General features: G+C 54.3%; 1 protein-coding gene across 3 annotated transcripts in view; it reads left to right on the top strand.

Moving 5' to 3' along the window:
- FBLIM1 (filamin binding LIM protein 1) overlaps positions 1-19869 on the top strand; it is a 29082-nt gene that overhangs the window by 4579 nt on the left and 4634 nt on the right. For 2 of the 3 annotated variants that reach the window (XM_055139191.1, XM_055139190.1), the window contains exons 2-8: positions 1750-1801; positions 2165-2425; positions 8351-8532; positions 9740-9857; positions 12716-12885; positions 14564-14742; positions 15254-15371. In XM_055139191.1, the coding sequence (XP_054995166.1) occupies positions 2176-2425; positions 8351-8532; positions 9740-9857; positions 12716-12885; positions 14564-14742; positions 15254-15371 (1017 nt within the window). In that variant the 5' untranslated portion in view covers positions 1750-1801; positions 2165-2175. The remainder of the gene's footprint in view (positions 1-1749; positions 1802-2164; positions 2426-8350; positions 8533-9739; positions 9858-12715; positions 12886-14563; positions 14743-15253; positions 15372-19869) is intronic. The other variant, XM_055139192.1, reaches the window with a different exon arrangement.

The following is a 19869-nucleotide window of genomic DNA, read 5'->3' as shown; positions in this document are numbered from 1 at the left end:
ATCGCCGGGTGTGACTCAGAAAGAAAAAAAAAATTTGAGGAAGAGCCTGAGTGATGACACAGCGGGTAGGATTCTTGCTTTGCATGCAGCCAACCCTGGTTCTATCCCCAGCACCCATATTGGTCCCCTGAACCCTGCTACAAGTGATTCCTGAGTGCAGAGCCAGAAGTAATCTTTGAGCATCACTGAGTGTGGCCCCCAAACAAAAACAAAACAATAACAAAACTAACAAGCAAGTAAAATACATTCAAGGGTGAGCACAGACTTAAAGAGTAAGCTGGGGGGCCCCAGTTTGATCCCTGGTGGCACAATGTCTCTTGAGCATTCCTGGGCGTGATCCCTGAGCACAGAAATAGGAGTAGCGCCCCAGGGCCACCAAGTGGGACTCTCCCAAAATAATCCTCCGAGTAAAGAGTGACATTTACTCTGTGAGGGGTAGGAGAGGTAAGATGAGTGTGGGACTACTCAGAGGCTAAGACAAAAGGGCTTTTCTGGGGTGGACAGTCAAAGGGGGTGATATCAGGAAATTTAAATTTGGTGGGGGGATTGGGTTATACTCAGGGTGCTTAGAGCTCGCTCCTGGCACTGACTCAGGAATCACTCCTGATGGGACTCAGGGAACATATGAAGTGCCAGGGATTGAACCAGTGTCGGCTGCATGCAAGGCAAGTGCTGACCCATTGAACTAACCCTCCAGCCCTGGACTTCGAAATTAGGGAAGTAGAAAGCCACAGAGGTCTTCTAAGAAGAAGAGAAAGATTGATGCTCTAGAGAGGGGTGGGGACTGTCCAGCCCATGGGTGTATCACCATGTGCTGTGGCCCTGGCACTTGACTGGACAGAGGGTACTAGTCATTGGCTGCCCACGCCCTGTCTGCCTCTATTGTATGATCCACAAAAGACGTTATACGGGGCGGGAGCGATAGCACAGCCAGTAGGGCGTTTGCCTTCTACATGGCTGACCCGGGTTCGATTCCCAGCATCCCATATGATACTCTGAGCACCGCCAGGAGTGATTCCTGAGTGTAGAGCCAGGAGTAACCCCTGTGCATCACCGGGTGTGACCCAAAAAGCAAAAAAATAGAAAGTAAAAATAAAAAGATGTAATAAAAATCCAAATGGCCCTTGGAGCAATAACACAGTGGGTAGGGCACTGGCCTTGCATGCACTGACCTGAGTTGATCCCCAGCGTCCCAATGGGTTCCCAGAACACTGCAAGGAGTGATCTCTGAGCACAGAGCCAGGAGTAAGTCCTGAGCACCAGTGGGTGTGACCCGAAGAACAAACGGCTCTTGGCAGAAAAAAAAGGATCCTCCCCCTACTCTCCCAAGGCCTCTGCAGGGTCAGGAGAAGAGGCAGGACCGAATGCCCTTGGGGTCTTCACCCCTTCCTAGCTGGACAGGGTGAGATCGCAGTGGAGTTAAGACTTGATGCACTGTGAGGAGAAAAGCGGCTGGTGGTAGGCTGGGTGGGCAGAGCCCGAGAAGAGCCCAGCCCGGACTCTAGGTTCAAATCCTGGGCCCACGGCAAGGTGTGCCTGCCCAGGAGGCTTCCCGTCCCATCTCCGCTCCTGCCTCTGTAAGAGGGACAGGCAGTGGGGGGGGGGGGGGAGAGGATCTCGGAGTCACGGGCAGGCAGCGTGAGGGCCCGGGCCCTGGTCAGGGCTGGTGAGACTGGGCTCTGCTCTCCCGTGCCCTCTACCTCCTGGGGCCCAGCCTGGCGCGCAGACAGTTCTTGCTGTTCCCTCCAGAAGCAGAGCCTGGCCCGAGAGGACTTTACTCCCAGGAGGATCCAGAGCCCAGGTAAAGCGGGTGGGATAGGGCGAGGCCTGTGGGCAGGTGTGGCCCGCAGTGGGCTGTGCTGGGTGACGCTTCGGGAAGGGCCTTCCTGGGGCGGCTGAGAGGAGGAGGAAGAGGCATGTTTGTGGCAGGGCGGGCCCAGCTGCCCTTTGCTCTCCTGGCGGGGGCAGGGAAAGGGGCAGCCAGGAGCCGTGCCCCACCCGAGGGCTGTCTGTGCCACCTGCCCTGTCCCCAGACCCATCCTTGGCTGGGTTGGGCTGTGGGCACAGTCGCACGGTTGCTCCTGTCCTGTGAAAAAAGTGTCACCCGTGTCCAGGGGAAGCGCACCCCACACCCTGAACCCCATTCTGCCCCCGGTCCCACCAGGAGCCGAGGCCATGGCTGCCAAGTCTGAGAGGAGGGTGGCCTCGTCCGTCTTCATCACGCTGGCGGCCCCGCGCCGAGATGAGGCGGCGGCGGTGGAAGTGAGGCGGGCGGTGTGCGAGGCCCGGCCCGGCCTCCCCCGAGAGACTCCTGGCCCCGAGAGGGCGTCCGGGGCTGGCTCAGCAGGCAGGCCTGGCCCCTGGAAAGCCCCTGGCAGAGTCACGGCCGCTGTGCCTGCTGTGTCCGCTCAGCTCCCCAATGGAGGTAAGAGGGTGAGGACGGGGTGGGAGATGGGCCGCAGGCAGTACCAGGGCGAGGGGGGCGGGCAGGCCCTGGGGTCGGTCATCATTTATTGATGGGGCGTCTGCCATGACACTTACACTCACCTCTGCCATGACACTTACACTCACCTCCGTGGCTGAGTGACGTAGCAGGCCGTTTTATGCCCTGTTCCTCAGTTTCCGAAGCTGTGAACAGGGATGGGGTGGGAGGGGCTTCACGGCTGTGGCGAGGCGTAGCCATGTGGGGACACGGAGGTGTCTCCCTCGGCCCCTCTTTTTTTTTTTTTTTTTTTTGCTTTTTTGGGTCACACCCAGCAATGCACAGGAATTACTCCTGGCTCTGCACTCAGGAATCACTCCTGGTGGTGCTCAGGGGACCATATGGGATGCTGGGAATTGAACTCAGGTTGGCCGCATGCAAGGCAAACGCCCTATCCACTGTGCTATCACTCCAGCCCCTCGGCCCCTCTTTTTGTGAGAGTGTTAGGTATATTCCTTGCCTCTCGTGTTTTTGCGAGACGTGGGCAGATGGGAGAGAAACGGGGCTCGCCATCTGCATGAAGCTTATCTGCCGGGAGCAGATAATAAAGTTCTATAGTGGTGGGTCTTTTTTGTCTGCCTTATTTATCTTGCTTTATCTGCTTTCATCACACAGGAATAACTCAGGAGGGAAGAGGTGGGGAGGGCCACAGTTGCTTTGTTTAGGGGCCATACTCAGCAGTACCCAGGGCTTCCTCTTGGCTCTGCACACAGGGATCGCTCCTGGGGGGGCTCAGGGGAACTGTATGGGGAGGCGAGGATCAGCCCAGGTTGCCGCTTGCAGCCCAAATGCCTGACACGCTGTGCTGTTGCTCCAGCCCAAATCTTTTTCTTCTTCCCAGTGCTCAGGGCTTTCTCCTGGCTCTGCACTCAGAGTCAGCCGAGTACAAGGCAAACTCCCTCCCCACTGTACTTCTCTCTGGCCCCACACATCACCTCTCGTATTCATCAGTTTTCTTCCTAATGTCTCTACAAATGCTGCTTCAGGAGGAGAGACGCCTCCCAGGGCTGGCGTATAGATTCTGCAAGTGGATCCCCTGGCTCCACCCCTGGCATCGCCTGCTTCCCCAGCACGGGGCGGGGGGAGAAGAGGCCCACCTCCCTCCCCAGCCCCAACAATAAAGTAAAAACCTGGGGCTGGAGCGATAGCACAGCGGGTAGGGCGTTTGCCTTGCACGCAGCCAACCCAGGTTCCATTCCCAGCATCCCATATGGTCCCCTGAGCACCGCCAGGAGTAATTCCTGAGTGCCGAGCCAGGAGGAACCCCTGAGCATCGCAGGGTGTGACCCAAAAAGCAAAAACAAAACAAAACAAAAGTAAAAACCCAAAGCTCCTCCTCCTCCCAGCCCTCCCTCCCTCAGCTCAGCCGCTTTCCGCACAGGACCCTGTGCCTGGGTGCCTCGGGGCCTGCGCCCCTCCCAGCCTGCTGTCTAGACTGGAGGCAGAGCAGCTCAGTACTCCTGCCCGCCCTGATCCGGTTCCTGACTCACACACGTCAGCCTTCCTTCCTGAGCTGGCTTAAACTGTGGCCACATCAGCGTGGCCTGGGGGCTTGTTTGAACACAGCCAGCTGGGCCCTCCCCCTATTTCTGACTCAGTCTTTTTGGGGCCAGGAAATTTGCGTTTCTCCCTGGATTTCGGGTAATGGCAGATGCTCAAGGCTGAACAGGCCCTTGAGAACGAGTGCTATAGAGTGCAGAGGCTTTAAGGGATGAGATGGAGGAACTAGGGCCTTGGAACCATCAGCATCACCCCAGAATTTTGCAAAAACTAAATTTGTGGACTAGTGAGATCGTGCAGGGGTTAAAGGGTTTGCCTTGCATGTGGCTAACCTGTGTTCAATCCCCTGCACTGCACGGTTCCCTGAGCACAGCCAGGAGTAACTCCTGAGCACAGAACTTGGAGTAGCACAAAAGCACCACCGAGTAAGGGCCCCAACACTGCCCTCCTCTCCCCCCCCCCCCACAAAAAGCCCCACAAAAACTAAAACCACATGAATCTTTCTCCAAACCTGCTGAATCAAAAACTCTGGGAGTGGACCCAGCCGCTAACCGACGCACTTGGCATAAGCTGGCACTGACTGGCACACTTTGGCACAAATGGGCAAATAGGACCCCTCCTCAGTCACCCTAGGGGTCTCCCCCCTGCAGCTGGGGCAAATCCCCACAGAGCTGATGACCTTCGGTGGCACACACCTGTTCTCTAAGACCAGCTCTGGACACAGACTGGCACAGGTTAGCATTCACTGGCACAAGCCTCTCGAACCACACCTGGGGGCTCCCAGGTCCGGGACAGCACTGCCCGCCCTCCGCAGAGAAGCCTGGTCCTCGTCTGTCTTCGATGGGTGAGAAACCTGAAGCCCGGGCAGGTGCTCCTGCCAGTTCTTGGGCACTGGGCGCTGAGCCCAGGCCCCCAGACGCATAGTCTCGGCCTCTCGGTCTGCCCGCCGTGGGTGTCTCAGGCACTCAGCTCACTGCTGCCCAGCCTGCCTCCTGCCCAGAGTGCCTCCTCCTCTGGGGGCCTGGGTGGGACAGGGGGCGGGGTTTCCTGGGTGCCCCACAGCCCCGCTCTGTGCCTCTCTGGAAGCAGCTGAATAGCCCCTCACTGGCACAGCTGGAGGGTTTGAGTGTCAGGGATCCCGAGGAGGGTCCAGCCCGGGAGGTCGGAGCTAGGTCACCCCCCCCCTTCTCCCCCAGGGCCGCCATTCAGGAGGAAGTGCTGGAGACCAAGGAATGGGACCAAAGGCTTCTTTCTCCCTCAGTTTCCCGGAACAGGAATTAGCTGTGCTAATAATGAAATTGGTCCTCTGCCCATTTTTCTTGTGTGTTTGCAATTTGATTTTTCAGGTTTTTTTGTTTGTTTGTTTTTTCTGTTTTTTTTTTGTTGTTGTTGTTGTTGTCGCTTTTGATTTTGGACCACACGTGGTGGTGCTCAGGGCTTACTCCTGGCTCTGCACTCAGGAATCACTCCTGGAGGTGCTTGGGGATCGAACCTGAACAACCTGCTGTACTCTCACCAGCCCCCAAGACAAGCTCCCGTCCCTGATTTTCTTTCTAATGGAGCTCTCAGACGTCTATAGATGTCGGGGAGGGCGGGAAGCAGGTCAAGGAAATCTGTGTATTTCCTGTCCAGTGTCACAGATATGAAGAATCTGCCACATTTATTTTATATATGCCCTTCTTCGGTGGTGGTTGTGTGTATGTGTGTGTGTGTGTGTGTGCGCGTGTGTGCGCATGTTTTCGAGCACACGGACATGCATGCTGGGGACCAAACCCAGGGCCTCACACATGCGAAGTATTCACTGAACTCCATCCCAGGCCCTAAATACTGGTGACTAATAGTCTGGTTTTATTAACTTTTTATTTTGTTTTGCTTTGGGGCCACAACCAGTGCCCAGTGCTAGGGGACCACACAGTGCCAGGTTTCTAGTCCAGAGCTCCTCCATGCAAAGCAAATACTCCAGTCCTCTGAACTATCTCTCTGTCTCCTCTATTTTATGAAGTGTTTTTTTTGGGGGGAAAGGGCTATGAGGGGGTGCACCTAACTGTACTCAAGGCTTGCCCCTGGCTCTGTGCTTATGGGTCACTTCCGGCGTTGCTTGGGGCTCCATATGCAGTGCCAGGAATTGAAACAGGCTCACCCATATGCAACGCAAGTGCCTTTACCCCTGTGTTGTCTCTCCAGCACCATGAATTTATTATTAATTTTTGCAGTTTTTTTTTTCATTCTTCTGTTTTGTTTTGGAACCACTCCTGGTAGAGCTTGGTCCTAGTCCTGGCAGTGCTCAGGAGAACGTGCAGTGCCAGGGACTCGGGCTCCCACACGCAAATCGTGCTCTCCAGTCCTTTGGGCCATTTCCCTGCCCCACTCCTTGTGAAGTATTTATTTATTTGTTGGCTTTGGGGCCATACCTGGTAGTACTTAGGGCCTTCTCCTGGTACTGTGCTTAGAGATTACTCCTGGCAGTGCTCAGGGAGACCGTATAATGGCAGTGCTTGGGGTGCCATATACCATGCTGAGGATCAAACCCGGGTCAGCCATGTGCAAGACAAACTTTTTTTTTTTTTTTGTGCTATGCCTGGTGATGCTCAGAATTACTCCTGGTTCAGGATTACTCCTGGTAGTGCTCAGGGGATTTAACCCAGATTGGGTGCATGCAAGGCAGGCTCTCTCCCCGCTCTACTATCTCTTCAGCCCCCAAGACAAACTCCTTAATCCCTACCCTATCTCTTTGACTCCTTGTGAAATAGTTAGAAGCAAACATCACTACTTAGGTCTTTCGGCCCCACATTTTTCAGAGTGCATCTCTAAATATGGCCATTTTCTTACCTAACCACAATGGCAAAACAGTGCCTCGCAAAATCAACAAGAATGCTTTATAATTATCTAATACTTTATCCACAGTTGATTTTCCATGATTGTCATAAAAATGCCCTTTAGCTGTTGGATTGCAGTGGAACGAATGGTTTCTATTACATCTTGTCCATCTTTTGAACTGTATCATCAGTGAAATATTTGACCTTTCTTCATCTGTAAAATGAGGAGAATTTGATGAGATGGTTAACCTTGGAATCTGGAGTCAAATAGTCTATACTGCCACTGGCTGATAAAAATAGTGTGAGTCACAAGTAGAAGCTACTTGTGTAATTTCAGTTCTCCTAGCGTCACACTTAAAAAAAAAAAAAGAGAGACAAAGATGGGGCCGGGAGATAGTAGGGCATTTGTCTTGCATGTGGCTGACCTGGATTTGGTCCTTGGCGTCCCATATGGTCCCCTGAGCAGCGCCAGGAGTAATTCTTGAGTGCAGGGCCTGAAGTAAACCCTGAGCATCACCAAGTGTGGCTCAAAAACCAAAAAAACAAAAACAAAAGTATTAGTTTGGGGGTTAGAGAGAGAGAGTACAGGGGTGAGGGTTCTTGCATTGCACGTGGCAGACCCTGCTTTGATCTCTAGCACTGCGTATAGTTCCCTAAGCATGGCCAGAAATGACAAGTGACTTGTGAGCACAGAGCTAGGAGTAAGCCCTGAGCACTGCCACCCGCCAACATAAATATACATACATAATTTTAAGTAATATCTATTCTACGACACAATACATAAGAATGATTATTTTATCCTGTAATCATAAAGCTACTAATGGGATATTTTATATTCTTTTCTTCATAGTAAGTCTAGTAACTCACCTGGTACTTCTTGGTATGAGCCAACCCCATGCCATATGCCATCCACAATGCTCAAAATCTCTTTTTGGGGCCAGCAGGTGGCTCATGGAGCATATGCTTTGCTTGCAGGAGGCCTGGGTTTGACCCCCGGCATTACTTGGTCCCGTGAGCACCACTAGACATGGCCCTCATGCACGGAGTGAGAGGTGAACCCTGAGCACTTCCGGGTGCACCTCAAACAAAAAGGATCCCTTGCCTGCGTCATAATTTCATCCCCACCACAATCCTGAGCGCTTGGCTGGCTGGCATCCCCAACTCAGCAGGCAAAGACTCTTCAGAGACTTTATTTTGTTTTGTTGGCTTTTGGGGTCACCACCTGGCAGTGCTCAGGGGTTACTCCTGGCTCTGCACTCAGGAAGGAATTACTTCTGGCTGTGCATGGAGGGACCATGTGGGATGCTGGGGGTCGATCCCAGGTCAGCTGTGTGCAAGGCTAATGTCCTACCTGCTGTACTGTCACTCCGGCCCCGGAGACATTTAGCCTTTGGCTAAAGACACACAGTGGAGTGAGAGATGGAACCCAGAGGTCTGGGTGGTCCTGGCCCTGAGCCCACAGCCACCCCTCTGGGTGGCCTTCTGGCTGAGCAGTGTCCCCTGCGCCCCTCAGAGAATTTTTCGGCCAACCCTGTCCCCGTTCTTGTTGCAGGATGTTGCCCGCCACCCCCTCTCCTGGATGCTGCGGATGTGCTCCCCGACCTGGACCTCCCCCCACCTCCACCGCCACCCCCTCAGGCATACCTGCCTCCTGACGAGGTGCCCCTGGCCCCAGTGGAGGCGTCCCTTGTTTCAGACTTGGAGCAGCTGCACCTGCCCCCACCCCCACCCCAGGTACGGCCAACGCTGTGGTCCCGGAAGAAGCACTTCCGGGTGGGTGGGGGGAATCTGGAACTGTAGGGGCTCAAGCCTGGAGGGAGGGTGCCCACTTTCAGAGCCAGCCCTCTCCAAAGCCCCCTCACACTGTGAGACATTGGTTGTGGGGGACCAGGAGATAGTATAGGGATGAAGGCACTTGTCTGGCCTGCCCTGATCATGGTTCCATTCCTGGCACCACATATGGTCCCTCAGACACTGCCAGGTGTGGTCCAAGACTCCCTGCAACCCCTCCCCCATACCCACGCACACACCTAATAATAGTGAAAAAATACATCAGTTGCTTGGTTGGTTTTTTATTGGTTGGTTGGTTGGTGTTTTGATGTGTTTTGGGTTTGTTTTTTTTTTTTTTGCTTTTTGCTTTTTGGGTCACACCCAGTGATGCACAGGCATTACTCCTGGCTCTGCACTCAGGAATTACCCCTGGCATTGCTCAGGGGACCATATGGGATGCTGGGAATCAAACCGAGGTCGGCTGCATGCAAGGCAAATGCCCTACCCGCTGTGCTATCTCTCCAGTCCCCATCAGTTGCGTATTTCCAGGTCCCTGGAGAAGGTGCGCTATATCCTGTTATCCTCAAATAGCCTTTTATCTCTGAGAAGACCTTTCTTTGTGTCTGACCAAAATTCCTTAGATTTTATAAGAGAAAGTCACATTTTTTTTCTTGGTGCCAGGGATTAATCTAAGGCCTTTGACCCGGAGCCTAAGCCCGCTGCTAAGCACTCCCCAGCCCGTCCCGGCCCAGTCCTTGCCCTGAGCCGCCTGACGCCATCCCTGGGAATGTGACTTGGGTCGAGCACAAACATTGAGTGGATGAGGCCCTGGATTTGATCCCCAGCGCCCAAAACAGAACCAAGACAGACAACCACACAATCTCAGAGGCCCCTGTAGAAAGTTCTCAGCCAAGGGAAAAATCTGATTCTAGACAATTCCTTGCCAGTAGCAAAGGGAAGAAGGCTTTGATTGGCCGCAGGCCTTGGGTCCAGCTGTCCTTCCTGTGAGTGACTTTGGCCCCCCCTTGCTTCTCTGCTGCCTTCCTTCCTCATCCGACCTCACGCGGGGAGGCTACCGGTGCCGGTGCCCCCCGTGTCAGAGCAGAGCTGAGAGGGTGTTGGGGGGAACCTCATGAATCAACTTCTCTCTTGCCCCTCTGTGTCCCCACAGCCCCTGGCCGAGGGACCACCCCTCCGGCCTCCACCCAGTCACCTCAGGCCCACTAACGTGGAGCTGCCCCCTCCCCCAGAGGAAGCTGTCAACTGGCCTGAGAAGGAGACATCCACAGGTACGGACAAAGCACGGGATGGGGTCCCGGGGGTCCCTGGGGACTGAGGGGCTGCCAGAGGCCTCCAGGAGGGAAGCAGGAAAGTAGAGACACCAGCCACCAGTATCTGCCCTGATTCAGAGCTGCATGTCAGTTATCTCTGCCTTCTCTCTCTGTCTCCCTCTCTCTCTCCCTCCCTCTCTCTCCTCTCTCCTCTCTATCTCTCCCCCCTCTCTCTCCCCCTTTTCTCTCTCTGCCTCATTTTCTCTCCTTTTTTCTCTCCCTGCTCTCTTCCTCCTTCTATCTCTCTCCCTCCTTTTCTCTTTTTTCTCCATCCCTCCTTCTCTCTCCTCTCTCCCCCTCCCTCTCTCTGTTCCTCCTTTTCTCTCTTCTCTTTCTCCCACCATGCATCCTTCTCTCCGTCTTTTTCTCTCTTCTTTCTCTCTCCCGCCTTCTCTCTCTCCCTCTTTCTCTCTCTTTCTTCTCTCTCTCTCTTTCTCTCTCTCTCTCTCGGTTTTTGGGCCACACGTGATTATGCTCAGGGCTTACTCCTAGCAGTGCTCAGAGGACCATATGAGGTGCCAAGGACTGAAGCCAGGTTGGCCACATGCAAAGCAAACACCTTCTCTGCTGTGTCACTATCACCCCAGTCCCAGTTCTCTGTTCCTTGCCTTAACCTTTTCCATTTTATTTTTTTTTATTTTTTTTATTTTTTGCTTTTTGGGTCACACCTGGCGATGCACAAGGGTCACTCCTGGCTCTGCACTCAGGAATTACCCCTGGCGGTGCTCAGGGGACCATATGGGATGCTGGGAATCGAACCCGGGTCGGCCGCGTGCAAGGCAAACGCCCTACCCGCTGTGCTATCACTCCAGCCCCTAACCTTTTCCATTTTAAAAAAATTATAAGCTGGGGCTGGAGCGATAGCACAGCGGGTAGGGCGTTTGCCTTGCACTCGGCCGACCCGGGTTCGATCCCCAGCATCCCATATGGTCCCCTGAGCACCGCCAGGAGTAACTCCTGAGCGCAAAGCCAGGAATAACCCCTGTGCATCGCCGGGTGAGACCCAAAAAGCAAAAAAAAAAAAAAAAAATTAAAAAATTATAAGCTGAGGGATTGAAGAGATAGCATAGTAGACAAGGTGCACTCCCTGTACGTGGGTTCAATTCCTGGCACCTCATATGGTCCTCCAAATTCCAGAGGGGTGACTCCTGAGCACAGAGCCAGAAGTAAGCCCTGAATACCATTAGGTGTACCCTGACCCCAACCCCCCATATATGTGTGTGTGTGTGTGTGTGTGTGTGTATATCCTGATTGTTTAAAGAAAAAGCATATGCTATGAAATACCTGTGGATTTTTGTTCTATTTTTGAAAGTTTTGCATTTTTTATTTATGAGCTTTGAGGTATCATAGTTTACAGTAGTATTTTTTGATTAATTAATTTTTGGTTTTTTGGCCACACCTGGAGATGCTCAGTTTACTTCTTGGCTCTACACTCAGGAATTACTCCTGGCAATGCCTTGGGAACCATGTGGCATGAGGGGTTGAACCCTGGTTGGCCATGCAAGGCAAACACCTTACCTGCTGTACTGTTGCTGCTATATTAAGTCATCATTCTATTTTATTTTGGGGGTTGCAAAACCATACCTGACAGTGCTCAGGGCTTACTCTTGACTCTGTGCTCAGAAATCATTTCTAAAAAGGATTTGGGGAACCATCTGGGGCTTCAGGGGTCAAATCAGGGTCAGCTGCATGCAAGGCAAGTGCCTTATCCCTCGACTAGCTCTCTGGCCGGGCTGGAGCGATAGCACAGCGGTAGGGCGTTCGCCTTTCACGTGGATGACCCATGTTCCATTCCTCTGTCCCTCTCGGAGAGCTCGGCAAGCTACTGAGAGTATCGAGCTCGCACGGCAGAGCCTGGCAAGCTTCCCGTGTCTATTGGATATGCCAAAAACAGTAACAAGTCTCACAATGAGAGACGTTACTGGTGCCCACTCGAGCAAATCGATGAGCAACGGATTAACAGTGACAGTGACAGCTCTCTGGCCCTGTTTTTATTACTTAAAAGTTCACACTCCCGGGGCTGGAGCGATAGCACAGCGGGTAGGGCGTTTGCCTTGTAAGCGGCCAACCCGGGTTCAAATCCCAGCATCCCATATGGTCCTCTGAGCACCGCCAGGAGTAATTCCTGAGTGCAGAGCCAGGAATAACCCCTGTGTATCGCTGGGTGTGACCAAAAAAGCTTAAAAAAAAAAGTTCACACTCCCCCCACCCCCACACCATTTCCTTTGTTGATGATGTGAAAATTGGTGGTTGTGTGCACCCCTAACTAGAGTGCTCTTGCTTTTTTTGTGTTTTAACTTTTGTTCTGTGGGCCACACCAGCTCAGGGCTTACTCCTGGCAGGCTCCAGGGGCCAAATGGGATACCAGGGATCAAACTCAGGTCAGCCGCGTGCCAGGCCAGCACCCCATGCCCTGTACTATTGCTCTGGCCCCTTTATTTTTTACTTTTTACTTTTTATTTTTTGCTTTTTGGGTCACACCCAGCAAGGCACAGGGGTTAGTTCTGGCTCTGCACTCAGGAATTACCCCCGGCGGTGCTCAGGGGACCACATGGGATGCTGGGAACCAAACCCGGGTCGGCTGCATGCAAGGCAAATACCCTGCCTGCTGTGCTATCGCTCCAGCCCTTGTTTTATTTTTTAAATTTCAGTTTCTGTAGGCACTCTGGTTCCCAGTGCTGCTAGTGTAGTTGCAGGCACCCAGTGTTCCAGCCCCACACTCGAAGTGCTCACACATTGTCCACTCGGGGCATCGCACATCAGGTAGGGGGTGCTTGCAGCAGCACCCCACCCGGCCTGTGTCTCTACCTCTGCAGACATCTGCGCCTTCTGCCACAAGACCGTGTCCCCCCAGGAGCTGGCCGTGGAGGCCATGAAGCGGCAGTACCACGTCCAGTGTTTCACCTGCCGCACTTGCCACTACCAGCTGGCTGGGCAGCTCTTCTTCCAGAAGGACGGGCGGCCCCTCTGTGAGCCCTGCTACCAGGTACCGCCCCTTGCCGGCCCCAGGGGCCAGGGCTGTCCCAGGCGTTCGGAAGAAGTCACATGGATCCTTCCCCACCCTGGTGCCACCAGGCAGGCACGATGGGGCCCAGTTCAGAGGTGGGGGGAGGGTTCCAGTCCTCGGCGGCTTGCACTTCCCTGAGCACCCCTGGGAGCAGCTGCACCCCAGGAACGTGCTGGAGATGCCCCTGGGCTCCGCTGGCTCTGACCCTGAAACAGAAGGGAGATAGGTATCAGAATTGCAGAGGCAGCTGGAGAGCTAGTACAGCGGGGAGGGAGGTTGCCTCACACAGGGCCGACCCGGTTTGATCCCTGGCATCCCCTTGGGTCTCCTGAGCATCACTGGGTGTGGCCCCAAAACAAGACAAACAAGAGAAATGCTGACGGATACTGTCTGGTGGAGTCGTGGCACATGGACTACTAATGGGGCACGGCACTGGGGCGGGGGAGAGGGCTCCAGGGGTGGGGCGCACACTTTCATGCAGGAGCCTGGGCCCGAGCCCCTGCACCGCCTGGTCCCCCAGCACTGCCAAGTGTGACTTCCCGGCAGGAAAGAAGCACGTTGGAGGTGGGGTGTGAGCTCATCTGAGCCCCCTGCCGCCTGGTCTGTAACTGGCCGCAGGTGATCCCGGCGCATGCTTCAGCATGACAGTTACGGGCGTGAGGTTAGACTGTTCGGAGTGGGAGGGCGGGCACAGTGGGTAGCACAGTGGGTGGGGCCCTTGCCTACAGGCGGCTGACGCGAGTGCCGCCAGCCCTTACGGCCCCCCAGCCCCACCAGGAATGATCCCTGAGCGTAAAAGTAAATGACTGGGTTTTTGTTTTTTTTGTGTGTGCGGGGGGAGCCCACACTTAGTGGTGCTTGGGAGCTACTCTCACCTCTGTGCTTGGGAGTCACTCCCAGCTTGGGGCTCCAGGGATCGAACCTGAGCCTCCTGCATGCTTTGGCTGTGCCCCAGCCTGGTAAGGTTTGTCTTTTGGGTCACACCCAGGGATGCTCAGGGGTGACTCCTGGCTCTGTACTCAGGAATCACTCCTGGCGGTGCCTGGGGGACCATATGGGATGCCGGGGATTGAACGCGGGTCGGCCGCGTGCAAGGCAAATACCCTACCTGCTGTACTATCGCTCCGATCCCAATCGAGTGAAAATTTAAAGAAAGTTCGTAATTCCGTGAGGGGTACAGTAAGTAGATCAGATGAGACTCAGAGGAATAGGTGGAGTTGCCTCGAGAAAAACTTCATCCCGTGTGTCAAGGAACTAAAGGGCCCCAAGGTCCTCCTGAGAGAGGCCTGTGGAGCTGGTCTGGGGCTGGATGCCGGGGAAAGAGCTTCCAGGTGAAACTTATTCCACGAGGCGAAACTCGCACCAACTCCTTCCCGTTCCTGACTCTGAGGGCCATGAGAGTCCTCTGTGGGTCGCAGCTGACCGCGGCCTCCCGCGTTCCCTGAGACCTGGCTGCGGGCGGAGTCCTTCCTGGCTGCTGGCCCCAGCACACAGCCACGCTGCCTCCGTTGCCGCCAAGGTGGCGATCGGGCTGGTCACCTGGGCCGCTTGTCCTCTCCGCTGGCTTTCTGGGCGCTCCTCCCCAGGGGTAAAGCGTGCCCGGTGGTGCGGAGTTGAGCGCCCCCCGGCTGGCGCTCAGGCCGTGGCCCTCTTGCAGGACACCCTGGAGAAGTGTGGCAAGTGTGGGGAGGTGATCCAGGAGCACATCATCAGGGCCCTGGGCCGGGCCTTCCACCCGCCCTGCTTCACGTGCGTGGCCTGTGCCCGCTGCATCAGGGACGAGCACTTCGCCCTGGACAGCCAGAACGAGGTGTACTGCCTGGATGACTTCTACAGGTATGGCGGCGGCTCTGTGGGCGTGACCGGGCAGCACCGTGGCTCTGGGGCTCTCCTGCTGTCCCCTCAGCCCTGCTCCCGCTGGCACCTCGCGCTCCCTCTGTTTGGGGGTTCGGCCACCCCTGACTGTGCTCACTGCTGACTCCTAGCTCTGTGCTCAGGGATGACTCCTGGTGGTGCTCAGGAGGCCCGAGGAGAGGGCCAGGGACCAAACTTGGGTCAGCTGTGTGCAAGGCAAGCACTGTATCCGGCCTTTCTGCTTTGCATGGGTTTAGTTTTCCCTGTTTGCTTTGTAGTGTGCTTTTTTTCATTTTTTCATTTTCTTTCATTTCTTTTTTTTTTTTAAACTCATTTGGCCACCCTTAGCAGTGCTCAGAGACTACTCTTGTCTCTGTGCTCAGGTACAGCTCCAGGGGCTGTCAGAGGCAGTGCTGGGAGAGACCCAGAGCTGCTGTGAGAGACAGCTCCCCCCTGCAGATGTTGGTGTGAGGGCGGGTCTCTCTCCCTCCAGGAAATTCGCCCCGATGTGCAGCATCTGTGAGAATCCCATCATCCCCTGCGATGGGAAAGATGCCTTCAAAATCGAATGCATGGGCAGAAACTTCCATGAGAATTGCTACAGGTGTGAGGTGAGTGGAGTGCCCTGACGGGCAGCCCCCCGGGAGGGTCAGTCGTGTGCCCCCAGCCCCCTGTCCGGAGCAGACACGCGTGAGGGTAGAAGCGATTCCAAAGTCGTCGGAGCCGATTGGTTCGTGCAGGCACTGGAGTGGGGATGGCTTGAGAAGGCTGATGGCGATGAGGAGGGTCTTAGGTGACGCACCCAAGGATCGCTCCACCTCTCGGTCCTGCGTGCAGTGTCTGTTCTTACCTGCTTTTCCTTCTCATCGGCTGGCACCCTCTGTGAGGAGGCACACATGGGGCCTGGGTTTCCTTCCTCCCCACCTGGATACCTCATCCTCAGACCCCACACAACCCCAAGAAAGGATACATCTTATTCTCATCCAGCCCCGTCACTGGCCAGGGTTAATGATGGAATACCCTTGGGACCAGGGAAGCAGGACTCTGAGATGGGAAGGGTAGCCGTCACCATAGGAGAAAGAAGGGGTGCAGGAGAGACCCACACCCAGTTGTCCTGAGGTGTTAAGAAAGAGAAATCAGGGGCCAGAAAGATAGTACAGTGGGTAGAGGGTGTTTGCCTTGCATACGACTGACCCAGGAGTGATTCCTGACTACTGCAGAGCCGGGATTAACCCTTGAGCATCAGTTGGGTGTGGCTCAAAACCAGAATGAAAATCAAAAACCCAAGAAAGAGAAATCAGAGGCCAGAGAGATAGTACAGTGGGTAGGGCACGGGCCGTGCATGCAGTAGACGCATGTTTGATCCCTGGCACCCCATGTAGTCCCCCAAATACCACCAGAAGTGATCCCTGAGCACAAAGTAAGGAATAAGCCCTAAGCACTGTTGGGTGTGACCACCCCACCCCACCCCCCCAAAAAAAAAGAAAAAAGAAATATCCAGGGCATTGCATGGTGTGAAGTATGCCTTATACGAGCTATTTCAGAGAGCACTCTCAAAATAGTGAAATGCTTTTTTGTTGTTGTTGTTGTTGCTTTTTTTTGGGTCACACCTGGCAATGCACAGGGGTTACTCCTGGCTCTGCACTCAGGAACCACTCCTGGCGATGCTCAAGGGACAATATGGGATGCTGGGAATCAAACCCGGGTCAGCCACGTGCAAGGCAAATGCCCTACCCGTTGTGCTATCGCTCTAGCCCCAATAGTGAAGTTCTTTATTTTTTTTGGGGGGGGGGTTTTGGGTCACACCCGGCGATGCACAGGGGTTACTCCTGGCTCTGCACTCAGGAATTACTCCTGGCGGTGCTCAGGGGACCATATGGGATGCTGGGAATCGAACTCAGGTCGGCTGCGTGCAAGGCAAATGCCCTACCCGCTGTGCTATCGCTCCAGCCCCAATAGTGAAATTCTTATTGTGGCTTTTGCATTTGTTTTCCATGGGGGGTAGGGAAAACGCCACATCCAAAGGTACGTGGGCACTACTCCCCAGTGCTCAGGGGAAATGCAGAACCAGAGATAGAACCTGGGCTCCCTGGTGCAAAGCAGCTGCTCTGGCCCGTGGAGCTTTCTCCCTGGCCTGACATTGTCAGCTTCTTCATGTTTGTGTCTCTCTCCTTTTTCTGCCGTGCCAGGGCTTGAAACACATGCGAGGCACATGCTTTATTTACGGTTGAGGCACAATCCTGAAATTTTTTTTAAGATTTTATTTATTTATTGTTTTGGTTTTTGGGTCATACCTGACGATGTTCAGGGGTTGTTCCTGGCTCTGCACTCAGGAATTACTCCTGGCAGTGTCCAGGGAACCATATGGGATGCTGGGAATCGAAACCAGGTTGGCCACATGTACAGCAAACTCTCTACCTGCTGTGCTGTCGCTCTGGCCCCAGACCCGAAATTCTTAATTTTTGAACCAGGAGTTCTGCATTTGCATCTCTCCCTGAACCCTGCAAATCGCAGAGTCAGTCCTGCTGGGGAGGGGCTCAGGCCTCCCCCGAGTCTTCCAGCCTCTGCGCTCACGGGGTTTCTCTTCTCTGAAGGCTCGCAAGGTTGCAGCTCTGGTGAAACTGGAACTGCGGGGCGGTAAGGGGTGTCCTAAAGTAAATCTCTTCATCAGTAGCACTGCACTGTAGCACTGTCAGTGCACCATTGTTCATCGATTTGCTCGAGCGGGCGCCAGTAATGTCTCCGTTGTGGGACTTGGTGTTACTGTTTTTGGCAGATCGAATACGCCACGGGGAGCTTGCCAGGCTCTGCCGTGGGCTCTTCATCAGTGGGTGGATAATTCTAAACACTGATTCACACGGGTATGAGAAACTGGCGCTTCCACCCCTCACCACGGGGAATCGGGTAGGACGTCGCCAGACATCTTCACACTGTGTTGTCGGTGGTGGGTCTCGCTCAGGGTCAGACTGACCAGGCGTCCTGGAAGAACAAGGACAGATGCCATGGTGGGATGCTCACCGCCAAGGCCCGCTGCTGACTGGCTCTTCCCTGAGCCTGGCCAGTGAGCAAATCAAGCTCCCCACATGTCCTTGGGGAAGGTTACCGGGAGGAGCAGCCAGTGTCGAAATTTAGTTTCAGAAATGTCAGCCCTTGGTCTGGAGTGATAGCACAGCGGGTAGGGTGCTTGCCTTGCACGCGGCCAACCCGGGTTCGATTCCCAGCATCCCATATGGTCCCCTGAAAACTGCCAGGGGTGATTCCTGAGTGAAGAGCCAGGAATAACCCCTGAGTATTGCAGGGAGTGACCCAAAAAGCAAAAAAATAAAAATCCAAAAACAAAAAAAACAGCAGCACTTACATCCTAGCGCCCAGGACAGAGCAGGAAAGACAGACCTCTCTCTCCTCCCTCTCTCTCCACCCCCTCTCTCTGTGTCTCTGTCTCTCTGTCTGTCTGTCTCTCTTGTTTCTGTCTCTGTCTCTGTCTCTGTCTCTGTCTCTGTCTCTCTCTCTCTCTCTCTCTCTCTCTCTCTCTCTCTCTCACACACACACACACACACACACACACACTTCCTCTGATTGCTCCTTTTTTGGTTTCTTTTCGGTCCATGTCTGGTGATGCTTAGGGGTTTCTCCTGCCCCTGCACTTAGGGGACCATATGGGATGCCGGAATCAGACCCACTGGACTCTCATTCCAGCGCCCTCGTTCCACAGAAATCACTGGATGGAAGGGAGGGCTTTTATTACGGGGAAGGATGTCCACCAGCCTGGGCTGGAGAGCAGGTTCCAAGCAGGAAGTTGAGGGTCTGGTTTTATGCCCAACAGAGGCAGAAAAAAGTAACAGTTTATACATACGCTAGCAGGTTGTCAGGAAACTCATACATAGTCATGCGGGGGAGCAGCGAGCATGAGTGGAGGGACTTCAAGGAACATGCGTCACGTGTGTAGGAAACACGTGCAGCTTGGTGTGCTAGTGAAGACAGAGGAAGCTAGAGCTGAAATGGGCTTTGCTGCTCAGTCTCCACTAGACAGGACTGTCTGGCCGGGGCTTGGGGCTCTCACCAGCACAGGAGTCTTTTTTTTTTTTTTTTTTTTTTGCTTTTTGGGTCACACCTGGCAATGCACAGGGGTTACTCCTGGCTTTGCACTCAGGAATTACCCCTGGTCATGCTCAGGGGACCATATGGGACGCTGGGATTTGAACCCGGGTCGGCCGCATGCAAGGCAAACGCCCTACCCGCTGTGCTATCTCTCCAGCCCCCCCCTTTTTTTTTTTTCTTCAGCTGCAGGAGTGTCTTAAGGTTCCTCTTTCACCCGGTCGGAGCCAACAGGGTGCACTAAGGCAGCTTCTCCCGGGAAGCGGTGGTCACACTCGCCAAGGACAACTTCAGGCTTCACCTATTTTAGCTTTTGTTTTCTCCCCTTTGGCTTTTGAGCCACATCCAGTGTTGCTCAGGGCTTACTCTTGGCTCTGCACTCAGGGATCCCTCCTGGAGGTGCTTAGGGGACCATTTGGGATGCTGGGATAGAACCCGGGTCTGCCAGGTGAAGACGAGCACCCTCCCCGCTGTCCTATTTCTTTAGCCCTCGTGGTTTTAAGCTTTTTTGAACCCTAGAGAGTACTTCTAAGTATTGGGGCGGGGGGAGAAAGGAGACAAGGTTTCAAGAAAAAATAATTTAGACAAAAGCCACTGAGCATATCTTCTGGGGCCTTTCTCACAGGGGATCACAAAAGTTGCCTTGATGTGATCAGCAGAAATAGGGGTTGAGCCATGGTAAGGCCTGGCACTTACCAAGCAGGTGCTTTAAGTCCCTGAGCATCTTCTGGGCTCCAGGGATAATAGTGTGTGTGGCCGCAGGGCAGGTGTCCTATCCCTATACTTTCTCTTCAAGGATTGTGTGTATTTGGGGGCCACAGCAGTGCCAGGCACCTGGTTGGGCTCTGTGCTCAGGAATGACCCCTCGCTGGGGACCCCATGTGGTGCTGAGGATTCACACTGGGGTCAGCCACGTGCAAGGCAAGCACTGTGCCTCTTACACTCTCTCTGGTCCATTGGGGATAGTAGTGTATTTTTTTTTGCCTTTTGGGTCACACCCGGCAATGCACAGGG

Source organism: Sorex araneus, chromosome 5 (assembly GCF_027595985.1).
Source record: "Sorex araneus isolate mSorAra2 chromosome 5, mSorAra2.pri, whole genome shotgun sequence".
NCBI lineage: Eukaryota > Metazoa > Chordata > Mammalia > Eulipotyphla > Soricidae > Sorex > Sorex araneus.
The sequence above is the reverse complement of the archived record's forward strand: the minus strand, read 5'-3'. Positions and strand labels throughout refer to the sequence as shown.